This window comes from Ambystoma mexicanum, chromosome 3p (genome assembly GCF_040938575.1).
Source record: "Ambystoma mexicanum isolate Mex_15411 chromosome 3p, UKY_AmexF1_1, whole genome shotgun sequence".
Taxonomy (NCBI): domain Eukaryota; kingdom Metazoa; phylum Chordata; class Amphibia; order Caudata; family Ambystomatidae; genus Ambystoma; species Ambystoma mexicanum.
In genome coordinates this window covers 732,188,959-732,208,897 of record NC_090925.1, presented here as the reverse complement: position 1 = coordinate 732,208,897, position 19,939 = coordinate 732,188,959, and the positions used below count along the sequence as shown (strand labels likewise).

Here is a 19,939-nt window from a genome sequence, read left to right as displayed (position 1 = left end):
GGTGTGAGAACCCATCAGACTCCCGTGCTGGTACAACCTACTGTCCCAGCACCAAGGTCAAACAGTGCATCCTCAACACAGCTCAATGAACTTGGCAGCATGGCTCCTGAAGTCACAGAGTTTGGATATATCAACTTAACACAGAGATGTATGGACATCCTAAAAGAATCTAGGAAACCTAACACGAGGCACTGTTACTTTGACAAATGGAAAAGATGTGTTATCAGGTGCCAGAATAGGCAATCAACCCGGTTGTTTGCACTCCTTCCAATATTGTCACATACATGCTTCACCTGCTGGTTGCAGGGTTGGTATTTAACTCACTCAAGGTACACCTGCCGGCGCTGTCGGCCTACACCACCTCCCATAACAATGTTTTGTGGTGGAAAGTACCAGTGGTTAAAGCCTTCATGGAAGGGGTAAAGAGACTCCACCCTCCAATTTCAAACCCACCACCAGGATGGGACCTTAATGTGGTGCTTGCTAAGCTCATGGGCCCACCCTTTGAACCCATGCATAAAGCCAGTCTCAAACGCCTGACCTATAAAACTGCCTTCTTAGTAGACATTACATCCATAAGAAGGGTCAGTGAAATTCAAGCTCTGTCAGTGCAGGATCCTTTCTTTACTGTTCATAAGGATAAACTGGTTCCCCGAACACACCCTAGGTTCTCACCTAAGTTCATTTCTAATTTCCATGTTAACCAGTCCATTGAGCTTCCGGCCTTCTTCCAAGAACCCAGAAGCTCTGCTGAGGTGAAGCTACATACTCTAGATTTGCGAAGAGCGGTCCCCTACTACGTAGACGAGACCAGGCCGCTAAGAAAAACAGACCAACTGTTTGTCTCCGTAGCTACAGGCAGAGAAGGAGATCACGTCTCTAAAGGTGCCATCTCGAAGTGGATAGTCAATTGTATCCAGCTATGTTACTCCCTTTCTGAAAGAACTCTGCCTTTTACGCCAAGAGCCCACTCTACTAGAGGCACTGGGACCATTCTGGCTTTCATTGCAAATGTACCCCATGACACCATTTGCAAAGCAGCTACATGGAGCTCGATTGACACTTTTACTCAGCACTACTGCATTGACACTTATTCCAAGACAGATATTCAAGTGGGACAAGCGGTTCTAAGACATTTATTTGCTCCTGACCCTTTTCAGATCCCACCTCCTCCTTCTAACACCGCTCGCTAATCTATGCACAGCATGTGATCTAAGCAGATTCCACAAGCCTCAGAAGGGATACATTACTCACCGTAATCGTATTTCTGATGCTTGTATCTGCTTAGATGGACATGTGCCCGCCCTTCTTCGCCTCTGAGAGAAGGCGCATGGATGCTTGTAGTCTTATCTTTCTATCTATCTGCTTGGATAATATGTACTCGCGCTACTCCTCATGCTACCTCATGTCAGAAAAAATACAATCTGAGGGTCCTACACGTGTGAGGGATCATGGGTACATGGACGTCACACTAGGGATAGTATTACTAGCACGCCCTGTGTCGACGCACATTTTCGAGTTTCGAAAAACAAACTGTAATACTCCGCAGCTTCCACTAGATGTCGGCCTATGCACAGCATGTGAATCTAAGCAGATACAAGCAGAAATACGATTACAGTGAGTAATGTCTCATATATATATTCCCCCAACCCCCTTTTTTTAAAAACATTAAAACATTTTTACTAAACTAAGCCCTTTACCATTGAAAAAAATTAATTTTATTTTTTCCGATGCATTTTTTTTCAATGGTATGGTCTGTCGATGCTTTGGATTCGATTCAATGATCAGATACCCTTCTAGGATGGTTGCCTGCCCCATATCTCCTCACAGCATGGGGGTGGTCGTAGAACCTTGTTGCTGTCGGCTTCTTCTTTGAATTTTTCCAAGGTAAATCACCCAATATCCTCTCTGATCTGTTGAGTGCTTGTTGGTGTTCAAGGTCTTTCAGAGACATTTCGAATTGGGTAAGTGCTTGTCATAAATAATTAAGAATCCCACTCTCCTTAAAAATGCACATTCTACAGATATACACCTTTTAAAGCATTGTTATTTATTATGTGCCCCTCTGATGTTTTGGACTGCAGCTCCCATGAGCCTTGACTTCCAACTATACTGGCTAGGACCAATGGGAACCATTTGATTGGTCCTACCTTTAAAGGATTTCCAGATGAATCAAACAGGGCAATCTGAATGAGTCTGAGAAGAGAGAACTGACCAGAAGGTGTCTCACCCGCTAGTCTCTGGGGGTCGGTCTCTCAGGTGGCCAGGGCACGGCAATCGCCTTTGGATCCAGACCCTGGGGGGGGAGGGGGTAACCCGTGCCTGAGGATCACCTGGGTGAGGGGTCTTCTGGGATTGGGACCCCCGATGGCAAGATGCGGTATCCCATTCCCTATGATGCCTTTACCCCATCCTACCAGATAGGATATTTAGAAACTCTACCCCCTTATCCAGCCTCCCACCCCCATTCCCTTCACAAACACTTTGACATGGAAAGCCTGCTCTGGGTGAAAACAGACTCACACCTGAGCATTGTACCTGACATGTTCCACTAATATGGTCAGGCAAAGTCAGGCAATTATTGGTAATCACTCACACCTGACTTCCATTAACCTTCCCCACACGGATGAAAAGTGGAGCACCAGAGCACACAACTCTGAGCGAGGCCAAACAAACAAAGGAAAAGTACTTTTCCGACAGCAGCTGAACAAGGGAAGAAAGACGGCAAACCAAGAAAGGTAAACAAGGAAGGAGGAGATACCCTTGACCTTTCCGGCGAGAGACCGTTACTTAGAGTACAAAGCATAAGACCAGGAAAACAAATTGAAGAATCCTGTATTGTCGGTCCTGGGGCCCTCCTGCACGGCTGACCTTGTCTGGGAGGTTCAGCAACTGCGTGGTACCGTCCTTGGCTCAAAGATCAAAGCAGTGAAGCAAGACCGGTCTGTGTTGAAGTCAAGGATGCAAGTGGCAACATTGTATAAAGGGCGCAAGAACGAAGATTGAAATGCGTCTGATGAAAGACTTGAGGAAAGCTTCATTGTTGATGGATGTTGCTTTTGAACATTTAAAGCGAAACATAGAATACCAGTGACAGAGTGGTCAAGCACCACGTCGGTGCTCAGTTGAATGTCTCTGTAAGGCAGCCAGCCAAGAAGTGGCAGAAACGAAAGTAAGAACATAATGTGGAGTGAATCGAGTGGTCCTGCGACGGTTCAAGCAAAAACCCAATCGGACATTCGAAAGTCTTCGATCTTTGATATCAAGACGAAAACGTAGAAAGCGAGATGACATGGGCCGGGCCCAAACGAGGGAGACCAATTGTGATAAAAAGGAATCCCAACCCGAAGGAGGGAGACCCATGATGAACACTGGAAGCGAGAACTTGTGAATGTGAAATCCTGATGAGAAAGGAACTTTGGTGCTTGTTTAGACCCTCTGCACAGAGAGACTCTAATTGGAAAAGAAGTTTTGGCAGAAGACCCGATACCTATGCTTTGAATTGTATCCTCGTGGCAGAGAGGCCAGAGTTTTTGCGAAGCTCGGACGTGCCGCCTTACCCCGTGCTAAAAACGTGGGGAAGGGAAGTCAACTGCTCTACTATCCTGAAATATTATTTTTTTAACACTTTTCTTTTTGCATACACTATTGTCCCACACCATTTTGTATTAAGAAGTAAGGATTGGCAATAGGTTTATTAGTATAGGCCCTTTTTATTTTGACACCCTCGACTAGGACTGTGTTATTATTTGATGGTTTTACCTTGCTCCCATCCTTAGATTTAGGTTTAGATAGTCGTTCAAACACCCTTGAACTGTGATCACTTGTGTCTGTCTTCACTGGTTGATAGGCCTTCCTTACAGAAATCATGATAAATATGACTTTAATATGCATTTAAGTGATGGGGCCGAACAAACTTTCTTTAAGACAAGGTGTGTTTATTTTGAAAAAGGTATTAAGTAGAGTCGCCTGTTAGCTCTCTGGCTAAAAACTATGGAAGAAAGCAGAAATTTGATCTGACTTCCCTCTGATTTCAATGGTGCCCTCGCGGGAGGCATTACCTGGGTGTTTGGTTGACATTCGGTGTGAACGTGTTGATGGATGAATATTTGGATACTGCTGTGGATTTGACGAGATGTGAATCACTTAAGCACTCGTTCTTAGGCAAAGTGAATTCTTTGAAAATTACAGCCGCCCCACGTATTAATTACATTCTTAGCATGGTCCCCCTTCCTGCTTTTAAGAGCTCTCTGAAGGGTATAGACAAACTGATGCAAGGCTTTTTGATGAAGTTATGGAAGTTGCAGCTCCGATGTAACCAGGGTGGTATGAGCGTCCCTAATTGTTCATGATTTCCTCTTGCATTCTCTCCCCAGCACATGCTACCCTTTGTGGACAATTCTTTGGACGATGGCTGAGACCAGTTTGAACGGTCCATTAGAGCCTGATGTATCGTTGACGACTAGGAATGGCAAAACATTTGAAGCAGTTGCACCAACAGGGTTCTTGAGAGTTTGCTGGCTTAAAATTACAAAACAATGAACAGAGATGCTTACTTGGGGGGGGGGGAGTTAGGGCAGGGGGGAGATGCTTCCTCATGGCTTAATAACAAACCTATATATTGGCCCGATTGGTATCTGGGAGGGGTGCGGTGGGTTGGGGACAGGTTTGAGAATGAGAGTTTGATTTTTTTTCAAGAATCTCAGGTATATCTGAGGTCTCGGAGTGCACTTGTGGGGAGTATAGATCTCTGAGATTGGCTATGTCTTTGTTGAGGTAGGATGATGACACTGCATTTATTAAGGTGGTCATGCTACATGCAGGTAAACAAGATCATATGGCCTCTTTGGTTTACAAACCTTTCATTGGAGCACAGTTGGGGAATGCCAAGCTACTGGAATCTTGGTCTAATTGCCTCACTTCTGAGATGACAGAGCCAAGTTGGAATTCATTTAGTGGGAACATTCCTAAAGTGTGTTTTAAAGAGTGAGGCAGATAAAACTGTTAAACAGAGTATATTGGACTCCCCGATATGATGTACCAACGAGTATGATTGCCTTTAATGCGTGTTGGGGATGTAAACCTAAAACTGGTACTCTGGAGCACATGATTTAGAATTGTCAAAAGGTTTGGAATTATTGGTATGACATTGCTAATGTGTTGAACAAGGTCCTAGGGGTGGACTTAGAATATGATTTTTGACAATTTGATTTTGGGAGAAGATATTTTGCTGGAGGATTTATGTTATGTGCTGAATTGTTTGCTCTTCAGGGCTTTGTTGGTTGCACACAAAAAAAAGAATGATTGAATGGCAGTCTTCCATTTATCCGGCTAGGCCAGCATGGCTTCGGGAAATGCTTTGTCCCACATTCAGGGTTATTACTGAAACAGAAAAAGTGTAAGGTCTTTGAAGACATTTGGGGAATGTTTTTAGAACTGGATCTTGATAGTTTTGTGGGGTTTGGGAATGGAGTGCCAGGAAGGTGTACTTTTGATTTTTTAATTGTATCTTTTCGGCCTGTTCCTCTTCCATCCCCCTCCCATTCTTTAAGCTGTATCGTCTCAGTTTCAATTGATGTTGTTCCTGATTGATTGTTTCAGTTGAAACTGTTAATTAAATAAATAATATTTTTTGAAAGATTTCTGCCATCACATAACGAAAGATATTCATTGATGAATAATTTTTTTAAGGGTAAAAATTACTCTGGATTTGTCCAATAATGTCGGAGGTAGTTGTATGCATTGTTGCGATTTTCCGGATTGGAGAAAAGATGGTAGTGTAATCGATCCCATAGTGAGTTTCATGTACGTGCGAGTAGAATGTGTATTCTCTTATCTTGTGTAAAGCGTATTGTGTCGGCAGTGTGCGACACATAATTGGACATTTAGGGAGGATTTCACGAAGGACTTTAGACCTGTCCAGCGATAAAACACAATTGAAGTCTCCCGCCCATATTACCTGATAACCAGTGAACCTGTGTCGTTGTGTCATAGCTTTATTCACAAATGCTGGTGAGTCATGAATTGTGGCTTAAACATTTACAAGGATAATGTAAAACCCTTCAGTTACCCAGCCGGCAGCATGAGCATATCCCTCATCTGTAATCTTAGTATACAATAAATACATGGCAACCTGTAATACCTCTATAAAAGCCTGTGAATAATTGTTTTCATTACAGGCTTCTTGTGATATCACTACTGACCGGTAATAAGAAACTGACATGCCTACTGCTCTGTAATCTTTAATTATGCTGCAATTGTGAAAGCACAATGCCTGCTTTTTGAGCCAGCACAAAGCAGAATTCCAGCGGCCAAAGGACAACTTAAAGCCGTGAACGGCTTTTCAAAATTCCTTTCTTGTAAAATAGCTTTCTCTTACACATTACAGTAATAAGAAACTGTTTAAGTAATGTGTTTACTTTTTGCTCTACTGGAGTTGAACACATCAGAGCAAAAATCTGCATATTACACAAAGCGAAAATGATTTTAAGATGTATTTTATTAAACTATTTTTCTGAAGCACATTAGAATCTGTAGATTTTTTTTATCCAAACTTCTAAATTTGGTCATATGCATCAACAACTGGAAGATCTCTTGCATTGCAATAAGATGGAGGTCCGGTATTAACGAGGATGACCGTGTTGGGCCATGTATTTGTTATAAGTAATAAAATATCTGCCACTGCACGTAAAAAGGATATTGCAAATTACTCCAGAGTTCTGTGACCTTTATAAAGGAGCTCGCCCTTGTTCTAGTTCCTCTGTTTGGTCACGGAACTCCTTGGTGACTTACAATATCTAATGTTTTTTTTGGGGGAATCTTTATCTCATACCTATAGATCGCTTCCCCCTTTTGTTGGATGCGTAAGAGGAGCTGTAACAATGTACACCCTAGCCTCGCATTTTAGGTGGCAATATGTTTCTCTTGCATTGAAGGATTGTTTACTGCATGTCGTCTTCCATACAACATTTGCCAAATATTTTTAGACCGAATTATAACCTTGACATTCCATGTCATTATGTGTAACTCCATATGACATGGAATGTCAAGGAGTTGGGGCCATTGAATATATGAATATATATTTGGGTACTAGTATTTTTGCATAAGCAGCCCAGGTAACCAGGAGTGCAGCTTGATCTAGTCCTTGAATCTCTAATAACAGTTGACCATATTGACCAATATAGTACAATCTTGCAATTGCTGTTGAGGGGGTTCGGCAACCTTCTGCCACACACTTTATCTTTGGAGAATTCCAGAACTTGATTAGGGTCTGGGCTGGCGAATGCTGCTTTAACATTTTTATTCCTTTTGGATATCACTTTTTCATAGGGTAGCTTTGGCTTCCTGGTAGCCCCTCTTCTAAAGTCAGTGAAAAGAGATCAGGTTGATGATAACAGATTACAGCGTTCCTTTTTCACTGGCTGAGTAGAAAATCACAGTTTGTCTAATTGGGTCTGAGAGACTATGGCTCACAGAGGCACCCCTTGGGGAGGCCGAGGAAGCGGAGCACCCCCCCAATTGAAAAGGTCTGCAACACTTAGGGTTACCCAGAATCTGGAGTAACGCATTTTCTACAAAGGGTTCCATCTTTTCTAGACATATCTACCAGTGATTCTGTTATTGCATTGTGAGCATCCCTCGAAGTCCATGTTTTGGTCAGAACCTTCTTGACATTGGTTTGCAGGCATTGTACATCTGACTGGAGTACGTTGCTTGCCATTGCCATCAGTTTGCATCGCTGCACTGAGGACTGTTCCATTTGGGAAGTCTGGGTCCTATTTCTGCTTCATAAAATCTTTGCTGGTCTTCATACACGAGTATTGAAATCCATTTACTTGTCCTCTAGGTATCTGCAACCTTTTGACTCTCCTGGGGATGATGAGGCCAACTGATCAGGGGTGTGGATGTCCTGTGGTCACTATGCTTGCCTGTATCTGTCCAATTGCATTTTTGTAGGGGTTATCCATACTAGGCGTTGGGTGTCTGTACTGTGAATTCACGAGTGCCCAGAGGCTTGTTTGTTGTTGTTTTATTCCTCAGCACCACTTCAGTTGGAGTGCAGTAGATCCAGATTCACTTACCACTATGCACAGTTTTGCGTAGTGCAGTATGGGTTAATTCCTCCTCTACCAGAGGAAGGACATGTCATCTGTAGATGTCAATTCCCACATCCAGCATAGGATGTAAAATGTTCCCATCAGTGTTGCTGGTTTAGTGTCTTTCAAGGAAAAAGGGTGGGGCGTAGCCCACCAAGCTCAAGTTACTACAACCCTTTGTCACCATAAGTCTGTTCGTTCACTAGGACTCGACATCCCTGGCTTGGTCTCTCCACTCTAATTGTAGTGCTTATGTCAGAAGGGACTGCTCTCACCCTTTTTCCTTCCTTAGCGCCAAGCTTCCAGCTCAGTGATTCACTGAATGGCAATCTGCAGAGCCAGAGCTCTGACAGTTTGCAGTACAATGTGTGCAAACTGCCAGCTCTGGTAATCCATGCCACGCTTCTCTCTCTCTTTCTCTCTCTCTCTCTCTCTCTCTCTCTCTCTCTCTCTCTCTCTCTCTCTCTCTCTCTCTCTCTCTCTCTCTCTCTCTCTCTCTCTCTCTCTCTCTCTCTCTCTCTCTCTCTCTCTCTCTCTCCCCTTCCCCCCCCCCCCCCCAGGGTGTGTGAGAATCTGGTTCAATGGGGTACATTTGATCTGTACTGCACTATTAAGGATGGGAATTTGCAGCACATCAGTGATACTCTGATCTTGCCTACACTGCGGCCATCTTGTTGGCTGCTCCTCGGCACCAAAAGAATGCTAAGTTTCATCCTATACTTTTGGTGCAAGACCTGAGTTTTTCTTCTTCCTGCCTTTTCTGTCCTGATGGGCCTGCATCTGAGGTCTCATCATGAGTGCAAATGCAAATTCTCCCCCTTAGTGTTCTAGTTCTCATGTGGGTTAAGGTGCCCCATGTACATTCTTTCTTTCTGCAAGTCTTCTTGCAAAGCTGGTTATGTGGTTTCACTGGTTGGTGGCACTGGTAGACCGGTCTTTTTTAAAAAAAAAAAAATAATACATTTGTTTTAGTTGATAAACCAACTTTTCAAATTATTTTGACAGAATTACATAATAAAATGTTCAAAGTATAGATTATTTACCAAATTATTTAACAGAGACCAACATATAAGAATGAAAATAGGGATAAAATGAATATAAAAATAGAATTCCGTGTCCATCCAAACATCAAATCTTCAATCTGAAATCTAATAGAGAAAAATGAATAAATAAATAAATGACATCATATGTTTTAAACACAGGTTTGCTGTACAAAATCCCTAAATGTCTTATATCATACAAAGATGGTTATTCACAACTTCCAATAAGGATTTGGAATAAGGTAATACCATGTCAAGGAATTGCACAATCGCTATCTGTATTGTTACTCTCGGATTCGAAAACAATAAGTTCCATATCTGTTCCTGTGTCAAGTACTTTTGTACAATTAATTTCCTTCCAAAACATTTTTCTCTTATGTCATTCATAGTCGCACAGTCAATTATGAGATGCTGTAATGTTTCTCTCTGATTCACATTCAAGCAGAAATGACAATAGTTCTGATCCCGACAAATTTGTTTCCTTCTATACAATATGTCCTTTGTATCGTACGGATTCAATCTAAATCTCAGATATTTATAGCAAAAAGAATGCGATGGACATTTCAACAAATAATCGGATATCACTCCATATTTTTTGGTTGCAAATGAGAAAGTTTTGAGCACATCACCATATTTCTAGCCCAATCATGTTGAAAGATTTCTATTTTCGCTCGATCCGGGTTTGATAGAAGCAGATAAATTGTCACAGAGGCATCGGCTGCCACATTTAGAGTATGGTTTTGCCACTTACTCGGAAAGCTATTCTTAGATGTAAGCAAATTCTGCGCTATGATATTCAAGAATGTAGGTTTTCCAGGTCCCTCTAAAATCTTCCGCAGAAAGGCATATTGCTTCCGTATAGCTTGCGAGTACAAAGATACTGAACCTAATTCGTACCACAATATTGCCATAGGGGTTCCAGAAGGTAGCTGTAACACTGCTTTCCAATACTTTGATTCCATACTATCCCAGAACGTACGATCCTGAGGGAGAGTGGCCTCTACTCCATACAAGGGGATTGGTGTTCCTTTCAACTTATAAAATGACACAATGTGTTTCAACGAGAACTATCCAAATTTCCTCACAAGTATCTTGGAGTGTGATATCAAAGATTGCAATTGAGATTTAATTTCACAAGTCAGCACACCTAATGTTTTTTATGCTGAATGGTCACTCCCAAGTACTTGTATTGATTGAACTATGGAGAGTTCACACTGCTGTAATAGCCATTTGGGATTATACTTTCTAGAGGAATTGTTGTTACACACCACAATTTGCGATTTAGATGTATTAACACCAAGTTATTCATCAACGCATAAGCTCCCAATTGATTTAACATGTTCTGGAGGCCCATAGGGGTTTGAGACAACAGGACCAAATTGTCCGCCTAGAGCAAGTATGAAATCTTTTGAAAGCTTATGCGGGGTGAATCACCAATGCAGTTCAATATTGCGGGTCCTAAATCAAATATAAAGAAATTTAATAAGAAAGAGGCAAGGGCACAGCCCTGCTTCAACCCTCTTTGGGTGCTGATTGATGGAGACAATTTGCCATCCAGGTTTATTTTAACACGCATAGATGTGATTGAGTGTAGTAGCATTACCAAGTTTATTAATGAAGGGGGGTACTGATGTCGTTTAAGCTTTGCCAGTAGCAGCAATCTGTCTATTGAATCAAAGGCAGCTTTGAAGTCAATAAAGCCCAAGTATAAAGGTAAACCACCATCGACTTGTCGCGATTGAATCACAGAAAGGGCAAGACTATTCGGATTTGTGTCCATTCCTTTCACAAACCAGGACTGAAGGGGGTCTTTCAATTGATTTCCTTCTGCCCAAGAATTAAGTTCTTTGAGGATGATTCGACAAAATATTTTGCCTGGTGCATCCAATAGTGATATTGGACGATAGATCGTAGGCAGTTGTCGATCACCCTTCTTGTATATCGGAACTGTAATTGCTTGGGTCAAGATTTTGGCAACTTTTGATGGTGGTTTACGGCAGAAAATATATTCAATAGAAGGGAACCCCAAATCTCAAGATGTTCTTTCATCACATAGTTTGAAATGCCATCACTGCCTACTGCACGCAAATTACTTGATGTTTTAATCAGTCGCGTGATTTCACTTTGATCAAAGTTCACATGAAATCCAGATTCCAGGTGCTGTGGGGCTAGAGACATATGGTCTGATGGAGGTGCATACAACTTTTCAAAATGTAATACCCACTGATGTGCATCAACTGCCGATGTTTGCAATTGATGGACATTGTTTGCTTGGTTTAGCACAGACCACATTTTAGAGATATTTTTCTCATCCAATATGGATAGCATGTTGGCACCATCTCTCTGATATAGTAAGGCCCTGTGGCCCTTTAACCAGTTTTTATAGGCCAAACGCACTCTATGGGTGAGAATCATTCTGAGTGGAAGGGGAGGCCTTGAGAGCCGCCTTATCTCACCACGGAATGATGATTTTTTAATGTATACAGACCTATCAAACACATGCAGATGTTTCCTAATTCTGGAAGCAGAAGGTCTATGTTGACTAAAGGCTTGAATCAAATTACTATATATCAGGCCCACATTTGAGTCTTGACAGTCATCTGTCTTATTCGAGGAGCAAAGTAATTGACTAAAATGAATCAAGGCGTTCTCAGTCCATCAGAGACGGTTCCCACCCGCATTTATAACTAGGCAACCACCCTTCGGTACACTCGGTAAACAATTGTTTGTAATTTGCATTTGCCATTCAGCGCATAACCTGTTGTGATCACCTGCCGTAGTAGGTGAGACATAAAAGGTTTGCATCGCTGACCATAATGCAGTGTTTACATATACAAAATCAATTGTTGAAGATGTCTTTCCTCTGTGCCAGGTTGAAGCAGGTGGTATGTCAGTATTAAAAGCACCATTTAAGACATGTAAGTTTCTAAGTGGCACCAAGGATTTCCATCGTGCTAACCTCTCGTTGTATCGCTTGCCACCTTTCGCAAAACAATTTAAATTAAGGTCACCAGCCAAAATAAAATATATGATACTTTCATCTTCAGACACCAGATCTAATAAATTGTTCAAGTCCCTGAAGAAACAATCATTTGAGATGCCCACCGGGTTCCAATAGATGTTAAGTATTGCATAAACACCTCCTTGGATTACGACTCTGACCAACAGCATGTAACCATTTGGAGCCTCCCATAGCCTTGAGGAGGATCCCGACCCCTCTTTTATAGCAATAATTAGGCCTGAGGATGGTCTACCCAAGGAAGATCTCATGGCAGGATTCAAATGGACTTCATGGTTAGCCCATATCAGTGGAGATGTTAACCAGGTCTCCTGTAAAAGCTTGCTCAGTTCGCTTTCATCATTGTTTAAAAGATGTTTAAAACCCTGAGAATTCCAACTAACAAGAGAAACTGAGCACTGCGTTACAGAGTGAGCTAGCTAATTCAGATATGCGTTTATGCTTGCAAGTGCATAAATCCATTACTTGGCATCTTTTTAGTGTTTGCTTCACCAGAAGTCGGAGGCAAGGAGTTTGGAGAGAGATGGTTATTATTCGCTAATGTTGGAGAAGCCACGTCACCCACATCAGAGCTCAACAGAAAGCTCAAGTCATATAAGGGGCCCCTCGCCTGCCAAATTAAATTTTGGACTACTCTGGATTGCATCCATATTCTCACCGCATTCAGGTTTTTCTTATTTAGGAATTCAACCAGCATGAGATCCACGGATGCAATATCCTCGAGCATCTGAATGTCGGAGAAGATTGCCATCACAGCTCTTCGGTTCAGATCAAACTGCGTACAAGGCGCAGGCCTACATTTTAAAACCAAAAAGCATGGAGCAGGGCGATGAACCGACTTCACACTTCCCTTTTTCACCTGGCTATTTAACGGAGCCTCAAGCAGGTCCTTCGGGCCCCTTCTAGGGCCACTCACCAAATTCCCCAATGCATTCCTAATTAAGGACAGGACTGCATCAGAGAGGTCAGGTGAAGATCCCAACTGGACATGCAAGGCAGGTTTATCCATGCTGGAGGGAATAAACTCCGCTATTGCCCATTTACCACAACCTAAATGGTTTAAACCAGTTGCGGCAGCTACTGGATGGGCAGATGGAAGGTCGCGAGAGCTAGCGTCCACAAGTGCCTGCTGCTGAACCCCCCCCCAGATTTTTATCTAGGTTGCCACTAGGAATACGAGGCATGGTCGAGGCAACAGAAGGAGCACATGTGTCTAAATGAGATGGAGCATGGCCCTCCATGTAAGCGTCCACCGCATTCCTAATTTCAGCTCTATGGAATAGCTCATCACTCGAAGGGGCCAATACTGGGCCCGTACAAACGCCTCTTCCCTCAGAGCTGGAAGCCGGGCAGATATTGATTGAATTAGTGCTGCCAGGTACCAACCGAGAAATTTATTTTACAAGAGCATCAAGGGGGGCATAGGTAGGAGCCAAGGCCGGCCTAGGATCAGCGAGTACATTTTTCAACTTGGCCTGGTTCAACAACGAATATTTTTTCTTAATGGCTTGAGTGGGACAGAGATTGCTTTGAGGAACCGTTTAGAGGCTGCCTTGCCAGTGTGCTTAAGTGCCGGCTGGTTTTTGGGAAGTTTTAATTTCACATTACTCTCCACCATTTTACTAGGCTGATGCTTTTCGCCTGGCAAAGGGGCTTCTAACGCCCTGTGGGAGTTCTTTTTGGCTGAATTAAAAATTGTATAAATCTTTTGAACTGGTATTTGCAAGGAAGTCGGTTGCAATTCCTGGGGGCTCTGACGCCTGCCCGCTTGTTGCGACTGGGACACAGCTGAATCATTGTAAATGATGGAATTAATCCATGGTAAAACACTCCTGGACCCATGATTTGAAACCGCTTGCAGGGGAGGACAAGCGGATGAATGCAGACAGACTACAGGAATAGTTTGGCAGGCTACGGAAGTCACAGGGGCTTTCATAAACTGGGATTGCATAATAACAATTTACTTATAATTCCCCCGGGGCAGATATCCTCTGATCCAATAGTTGGTATAGTTTGCTCAGAGAATGAACCGCCAAGTTTATAGCTTGTAAGGAAATGTCCGCCTGCGTGACCGAGGGTCTGGTATAAGGGGAAGTATTGTTACCAAGAGTATGTGTGCGTAGACTCCAAGCTTGTGAGTGAGCAGATACGGCCACAGACTCAGTAAAACTACATGCAGCATCAGAAAACATCACCAGGGAACAAGACAAGTTATCAGACATACACTTGTCCGAAAACGCAGAACCATCAATATCTAAATCAATGATTGCGGCATCACCAACCGACTTGGTTGCGCATGAAATAGGCATAGGTATATTCAAACCAGGAGTTAACGAGTCCAATAAGGCAGTGTCAGATATTGACATTTCATTTAGCCGTGAATCGGCCACCCGTGTTGGAACCAAGGGCGCCGGAAAAAGAGAAACAGTCGGAGGGGGCTGAGAGAGGGCTTAAAGCAGAGTTTCTCCCAGTGACCCCCCCCCCCCACCTCGCGTTAGCATGACATCCAGAGCTCTCCTTGCTCTGTGAGCAGACAGTGAACCTTTACAAAACATGCAAATGTCTGCGTTAACGAGTGTGCTCCTGCTACTTGTCACTCTGACAGGAGTCGAACACTCATGGTTAGAAGGCCGAGCCGAAACAAGGGAATTGTCTCTGAGGTAATGGTGGAATTCTTGACGGCATACCTATTGTTAGGGATTTAATCATCTTTAACAAAAATCAATATACTGCTTTGCCGCCCGGGTAGCACTGGAAGACCTTGACACCCCTCGCCAAAGAGGCAAAGAGGTGCTTCCCTCAGTGCGCGCGCGAACAGCTGATTTTGAAGCCTTGCCCTCCTGTGGGCGTGGTTTAAGTCAATGTAATGAAATAATGCTTGTTTTCAAGCGTATAACACTTGAAATAGACTTGTGATAAATCCGTAGGATGCAGCAACAAATCCAAAGGCAGTCGGGTAGCGTGAGGTGCAAAGAGGTGCTTCCTGGTGCTTCCCTCGGTGTGCGGTAGACTGGTAGACAGTTGGTTTCTGGAGGTGTTTTGTCCGCTGTACTCTGCGGTTGTCTTAGCATGGATCACATGTGCAAATACCGTTCTGGGTCCAAAGGTCATACATGATTCATAAGAGGGAGTGAATATTGATGGTGCCAAATATGTTTACGACTGCCTGACTCTGAGAGCAAGGGCTACACTTGCCAAGAGCCGATACAAGCTGTTTTTGGGACCAAAAGTATGTGAAGAAATGGAGCCCTTTGATTGGAATCTGAGTTACCCACTAAGACCCCAATGTCTTCCATGACCCAAGTATCTACATCCTAACCTTGTCTTACTTGGTGACGAGCCCTGGAGCACAGAACATGCTTACATTGTAATTGTTTATTTGTAAAGCGTTTACACACAAGTTAAGTGCGTCAAAGCGCTGCAAGGCTGGAAGGGAACAAGGGATTACAGTTGTCATTCTTAGGCTTTGAAGATTCCTAAAATGATCAAACAACAATAACTAGCATACTCCGCCAGAGGCTTATCTACTAGTCTAAGTGCGTGACAAAGTGTGAGGAGAGAAGTGGGAGAAATGAGAGAAATTGTGGGGGTGGGTTAATCCAGACCCTGCTGTAATCACTGATCTGTATTGATTTCATCCCTTGCCCCTTAAAGCACAGCTGAGCTGCAAACCCTCAAGGATCTTCTTCCCTGTTTGCTGTCCTTAACAGCCAGAACACTGAAACAACTGCCATTTCACATTGCACCTTGTAAGGATACACGCATTGACTATCTGCAGTTGGAATGTGCCCAGAATATCTGAATCAGAGGTACCTGACTATTCTGCTTGGTTTTGATAGACCCGCTGAACTGGAGGCTTCCAGCCCTTTAAGATGAGGTAGCAATACCCTTGAGATGAATGGGGATGCAGAAGTTACTCAAACATCAATAATCGAAACTACTCGGGTAGATGGCAAAAGGATAACTGTTTTAATATCAATTATTTAAAACCGGGAGTACAACGTTCATCAATGGACGTCTCAGTGTAAGATCTCTCAATGCATCTTCTAAAAAAAATATAAACCATTCTTTTATTGCAAAAAATCATCATTGATTACGTTAACCTACATATTACTAACGTCATCCTGCATGGCAAACTACAAAAACCTAGTGGCAATGGTGATGGGTCCTTAAGGAACCTCCAAGTATATGATCCATACTAGTGTAAGACAGTGAAGAAAAGTGATGGGTGTTTTAACATCAGGTGGGGCAACTAAGCCCTCCCCTTAAACAAGTCACTACAAACGTCACTAAATACACGACATCCCATTGGCTACGCAAGCTATAGGACCCTTAATCACGTGGCCCCCTACCATTGGTTGGCACTCTAACCTCCGTCTGTACTTTCCACCTACATTAGCAGCACGCAGACTGGACAGGTGCTGGTGAGCTAGTCTTCAACCATAACTTTCCACCAATTAGCATATTCATCTATCATCACCTCAGGGGTCTGCTGTCAATGAAGGCTTTGAACTTGTCCTTGGGAGTGTTCTGTTGCATTGGAGAATTCAGGGGTGTGAAGGCACGCTCTGCACTCATGCGTAGGTGTGACCATCGTGTTCGTCCAACTTCATCCATCCACGTGACTGAAGACCACAAAATCAAGCCCTAGTGTATTTAAAATACTATTTTCGAATAGACCTCTGACGTCTTCCTTGTTTTTGTCCATGTCTCCTGAACAGGAGTTTCGTTCTTTCACACGATTTGTATCCACTGTCTGCTCACCCCAGCCTGATAAGACCTTGGCTTCTTGGCTCATCCAGTCTCGTCTCACCTTTGTGAGATCTGTTTCTGTAATTCAATTGCTTTTTTTAACTGTGACACACTGGAAAAGAGGCCTCCATTCCCTGGACCAGCTCTGCTATAATACGTAGTGGAAACATCCATTCTAAACTTACTTTCATGTATTTATGTATACCTTGGCGCATGCCGCAATCTATTGACTATAAAGATAGCCTCAAGAATACTTTCTCTACTAGTGTTTCTTTACATCTGTACACGTGTAAAATATCTTGATATCTTCATCAGTTCTGTAGCATAAGCTTCTTCATCTTGATCCCAAGATATCACTTATCTTTGATACTTTCTTGATGCCTTATAGAATATCTGCATTCTCTTGTTTCTGCATCTCTTATGTACGTCAGCTCGGCTTTTTACGTGACGTCACCATTCTTCTTTGCCATTCATTGGTCCTGCTGCTTTTGGGATTTCATTCAAATGGCCATTATACCGGCTCGTATGGTTTCCACAATGGGAACCTTGCTTCCAGGATTCTCTTCGGTATCTGTATTTTCACTGGTACCGCATGTGTCTCACACTCTGGTTCCCACCATATAGGCAATATGGGCGAGGTGGTTGAGGTGGGGGTACCTGGCTCTTTCTCTACAACACAAATGATCCAGAAGTAAAGTCCTGTCTTTAACGAAAGGACTAGTCTTTAACGTTGGTTCTAATACATGCCATTAGGACTGCACATCATCTGGGCCAGTATCCTGCTTGCTCATCAGATGCCAAGTTGTCTTCCCCTCCATTGATACTTTTGAATCCCGGTTGAGCCTATACTAAACCGAAGGCAACTAGGGATTTGAACTGTCAATACTTGTACCTCAAGAGCCCAGTTGACCATTAACATTGCGGCTAATCCTAGTAAGTAGTGAAGCTCTAAGAATGCTTCTAGAGACGTTTGGAGAATGTCCACTTTCCTGTAACCTGTAGCATCATCATTAATAGCCTGTTGCAATTGATAACACATATTTCCATTCTACCTTTTAGCTCACAATCCTTTATTCAGAGTAATGTATTAGCCTTCATTTGTTTCAACTGTTCTCTTCTTTTAGTGGTAGCATTGACTGCTTGACTACAGTTACCAAGTGATAGCTCATGTGCGGCAGCCCCCACCCACTAACCCACACCTTTCTCTTGAGCGTGGAGACCTCTGTAGCATCAGATCGCCCCCTGGTCTCTGTGCCCTCCCCCAGAATAAACCCTACCCCATCCCACCCCTTACCTTTTTGTGGGTCCAATTCTGCCTCTCCCTATTAATGCACAATTTCTGACAGGCCACGATTCTAGCAGAGAGGCCTGTCAGGGAAAAAGTGATTGGGTAGACGGGCATTTCCACAAAATTATTTAGAGCTTGTAAATCTCTCGCATAGCATGAACGACAAGATATACATTTGGATCTTGTCTGTGAATGCCCCTGATAACTGAATGTGGCCGCATTTCCAATATTACTAAAATTGTTACACCAGTTTGAACTGTGAGGCGCAGGCCTCCACGTTTGCATTAGCCATTGGCCAGTCTTAATTTACTCTTGACTAGTAAGAAATGGTTGCTGTGTGCAAGTTGAGAACTGAGGAGTGAGTGACTTTTTATGCCGGTCTGGTAAACTGGAAGCTTATTTCACATACCTTACATAAAACATCAACGTAAACATTTCAAATTGCAGTCTCAATTGGTCCTTGCAAGTTGGTGATGAAGTGCTAATTTTCTTCATAGTTTGTTCTACTATAGTTGACTACAATTGGCTACGAACGTCCTCCCGGATCATTGGCCTAGGGGAGGGTCTTATCCACCCATCCCTTGGTCTCCTGCCCCCTCTGTTTTCTACATTATCATGAGCTGCAGCTTTCTAGGTGGGTATGAAGCAACTTTGGCCAGACCCATGGGTCAGTAACATCTCTGCTCATTTAGGCATTGTGGATAAAGAAGTACTCCTTATTCTCATTTACCTACTTTCAGAAATGGAGGACTGACTTCCACTGAGAGGAAGTTGGGCTAGAGTAATGAGTCCTTGAGATTGCTGAATGCAGTTGTTGGCAGGCTTCACAACAACCATTTGCAGATGTATCTTGGGATCCTAGAAGAGTCTCTTGTGATGCAAAAGGTATCCTTGGGATTGCAGTACTTTGTACGCCTGTGCTTGCAGTTCATGGCAGTGATGTCCAATGCAGTCTCCTGAAAATGTCGGTGTGCTTTGCTTAAAGCCTGTGAAAATGATTGAAAGGGAGGGATTTGGACTTGTGCTGGATCCCAAATGCCTTAGCATAAGAGGTTTCAAAGGTTTGTGGTCCCCATGATTAAGGTCTAGAAAAGTATAATGGGGTTCTTTGCTCATCCTCTGCTCTTTCTCTGCAGGTCCCTGCTCCAGGAATTAGAGGTTCTGGAATCCATCTATCCACAGGAGCTACTTGTGAGCCGGGGAAAGAGCAGGTATTGTCTTGTGCGCCCCCACCTTAGCCCTCTATTTCTTCCTCTGAAATCCTGATAATACACTTTTCTCCCCATTTATCATCCACCTCTTCTTTATCGTCCCTAACTCTCTTCTCTTTCCATCATTTTGTTGCCTACTAAAGAGTGATGTCTTCAATGTGAATGGTGTACTTTCTGGCTTTCAAATCAATCCCCTTGAGCAGAAAAGTGACCAGCCTTGCATGTTAAGCTCTCCAATGTCAAACCTGTACATCTGTGCATTCACACCTATCAAGGGCCACATGCTGCACTATTGATCTCAAACTTGAGAAAGATAGTAGAGGATACCTCTGTAGTCGGACTACACAGATCCGCAGTTCCACTGGTGACTGGATCGCATTAAACGTTGCACAGTAGACCAGCTTTTATGTGGAGTCCTCTGACTAGATTGCCTAAAGGAAACACTTGTTTAGATACATTATGAGTGTGCTTGCCTGACCCAAGCCATGAGTGTTCCATTCTTCAAGGTGCCACTGGACTCCAACATTTCATAG

The 19,939-nt window shown here is 43.2% G+C and overlaps 1 protein-coding gene across 6 annotated transcripts in view; it reads left to right on the top strand.

Moving 5' to 3' along the window:
• RNF25 (ring finger protein 25) overlaps window positions 1–19,939 on the top strand; it is a 533,791-nt gene that overhangs the window by 25,371 nt on the left and 488,481 nt on the right. For 5 of the 6 annotated variants that reach the window (XM_069651598.1, XM_069651601.1, XM_069651596.1 and 2 more), the window contains exon 2: window positions 19,332–19,406. The exons of the other annotated variant lie outside the window; for it this stretch is intronic. In XM_069651598.1, coding sequence (XP_069507699.1) covers window positions 19,332–19,406 — 75 coding nt within the window. The remainder of the gene's footprint in view (window positions 1–19,331; window positions 19,407–19,939) is intronic. 6 annotated transcript variants of the gene reach the window in all.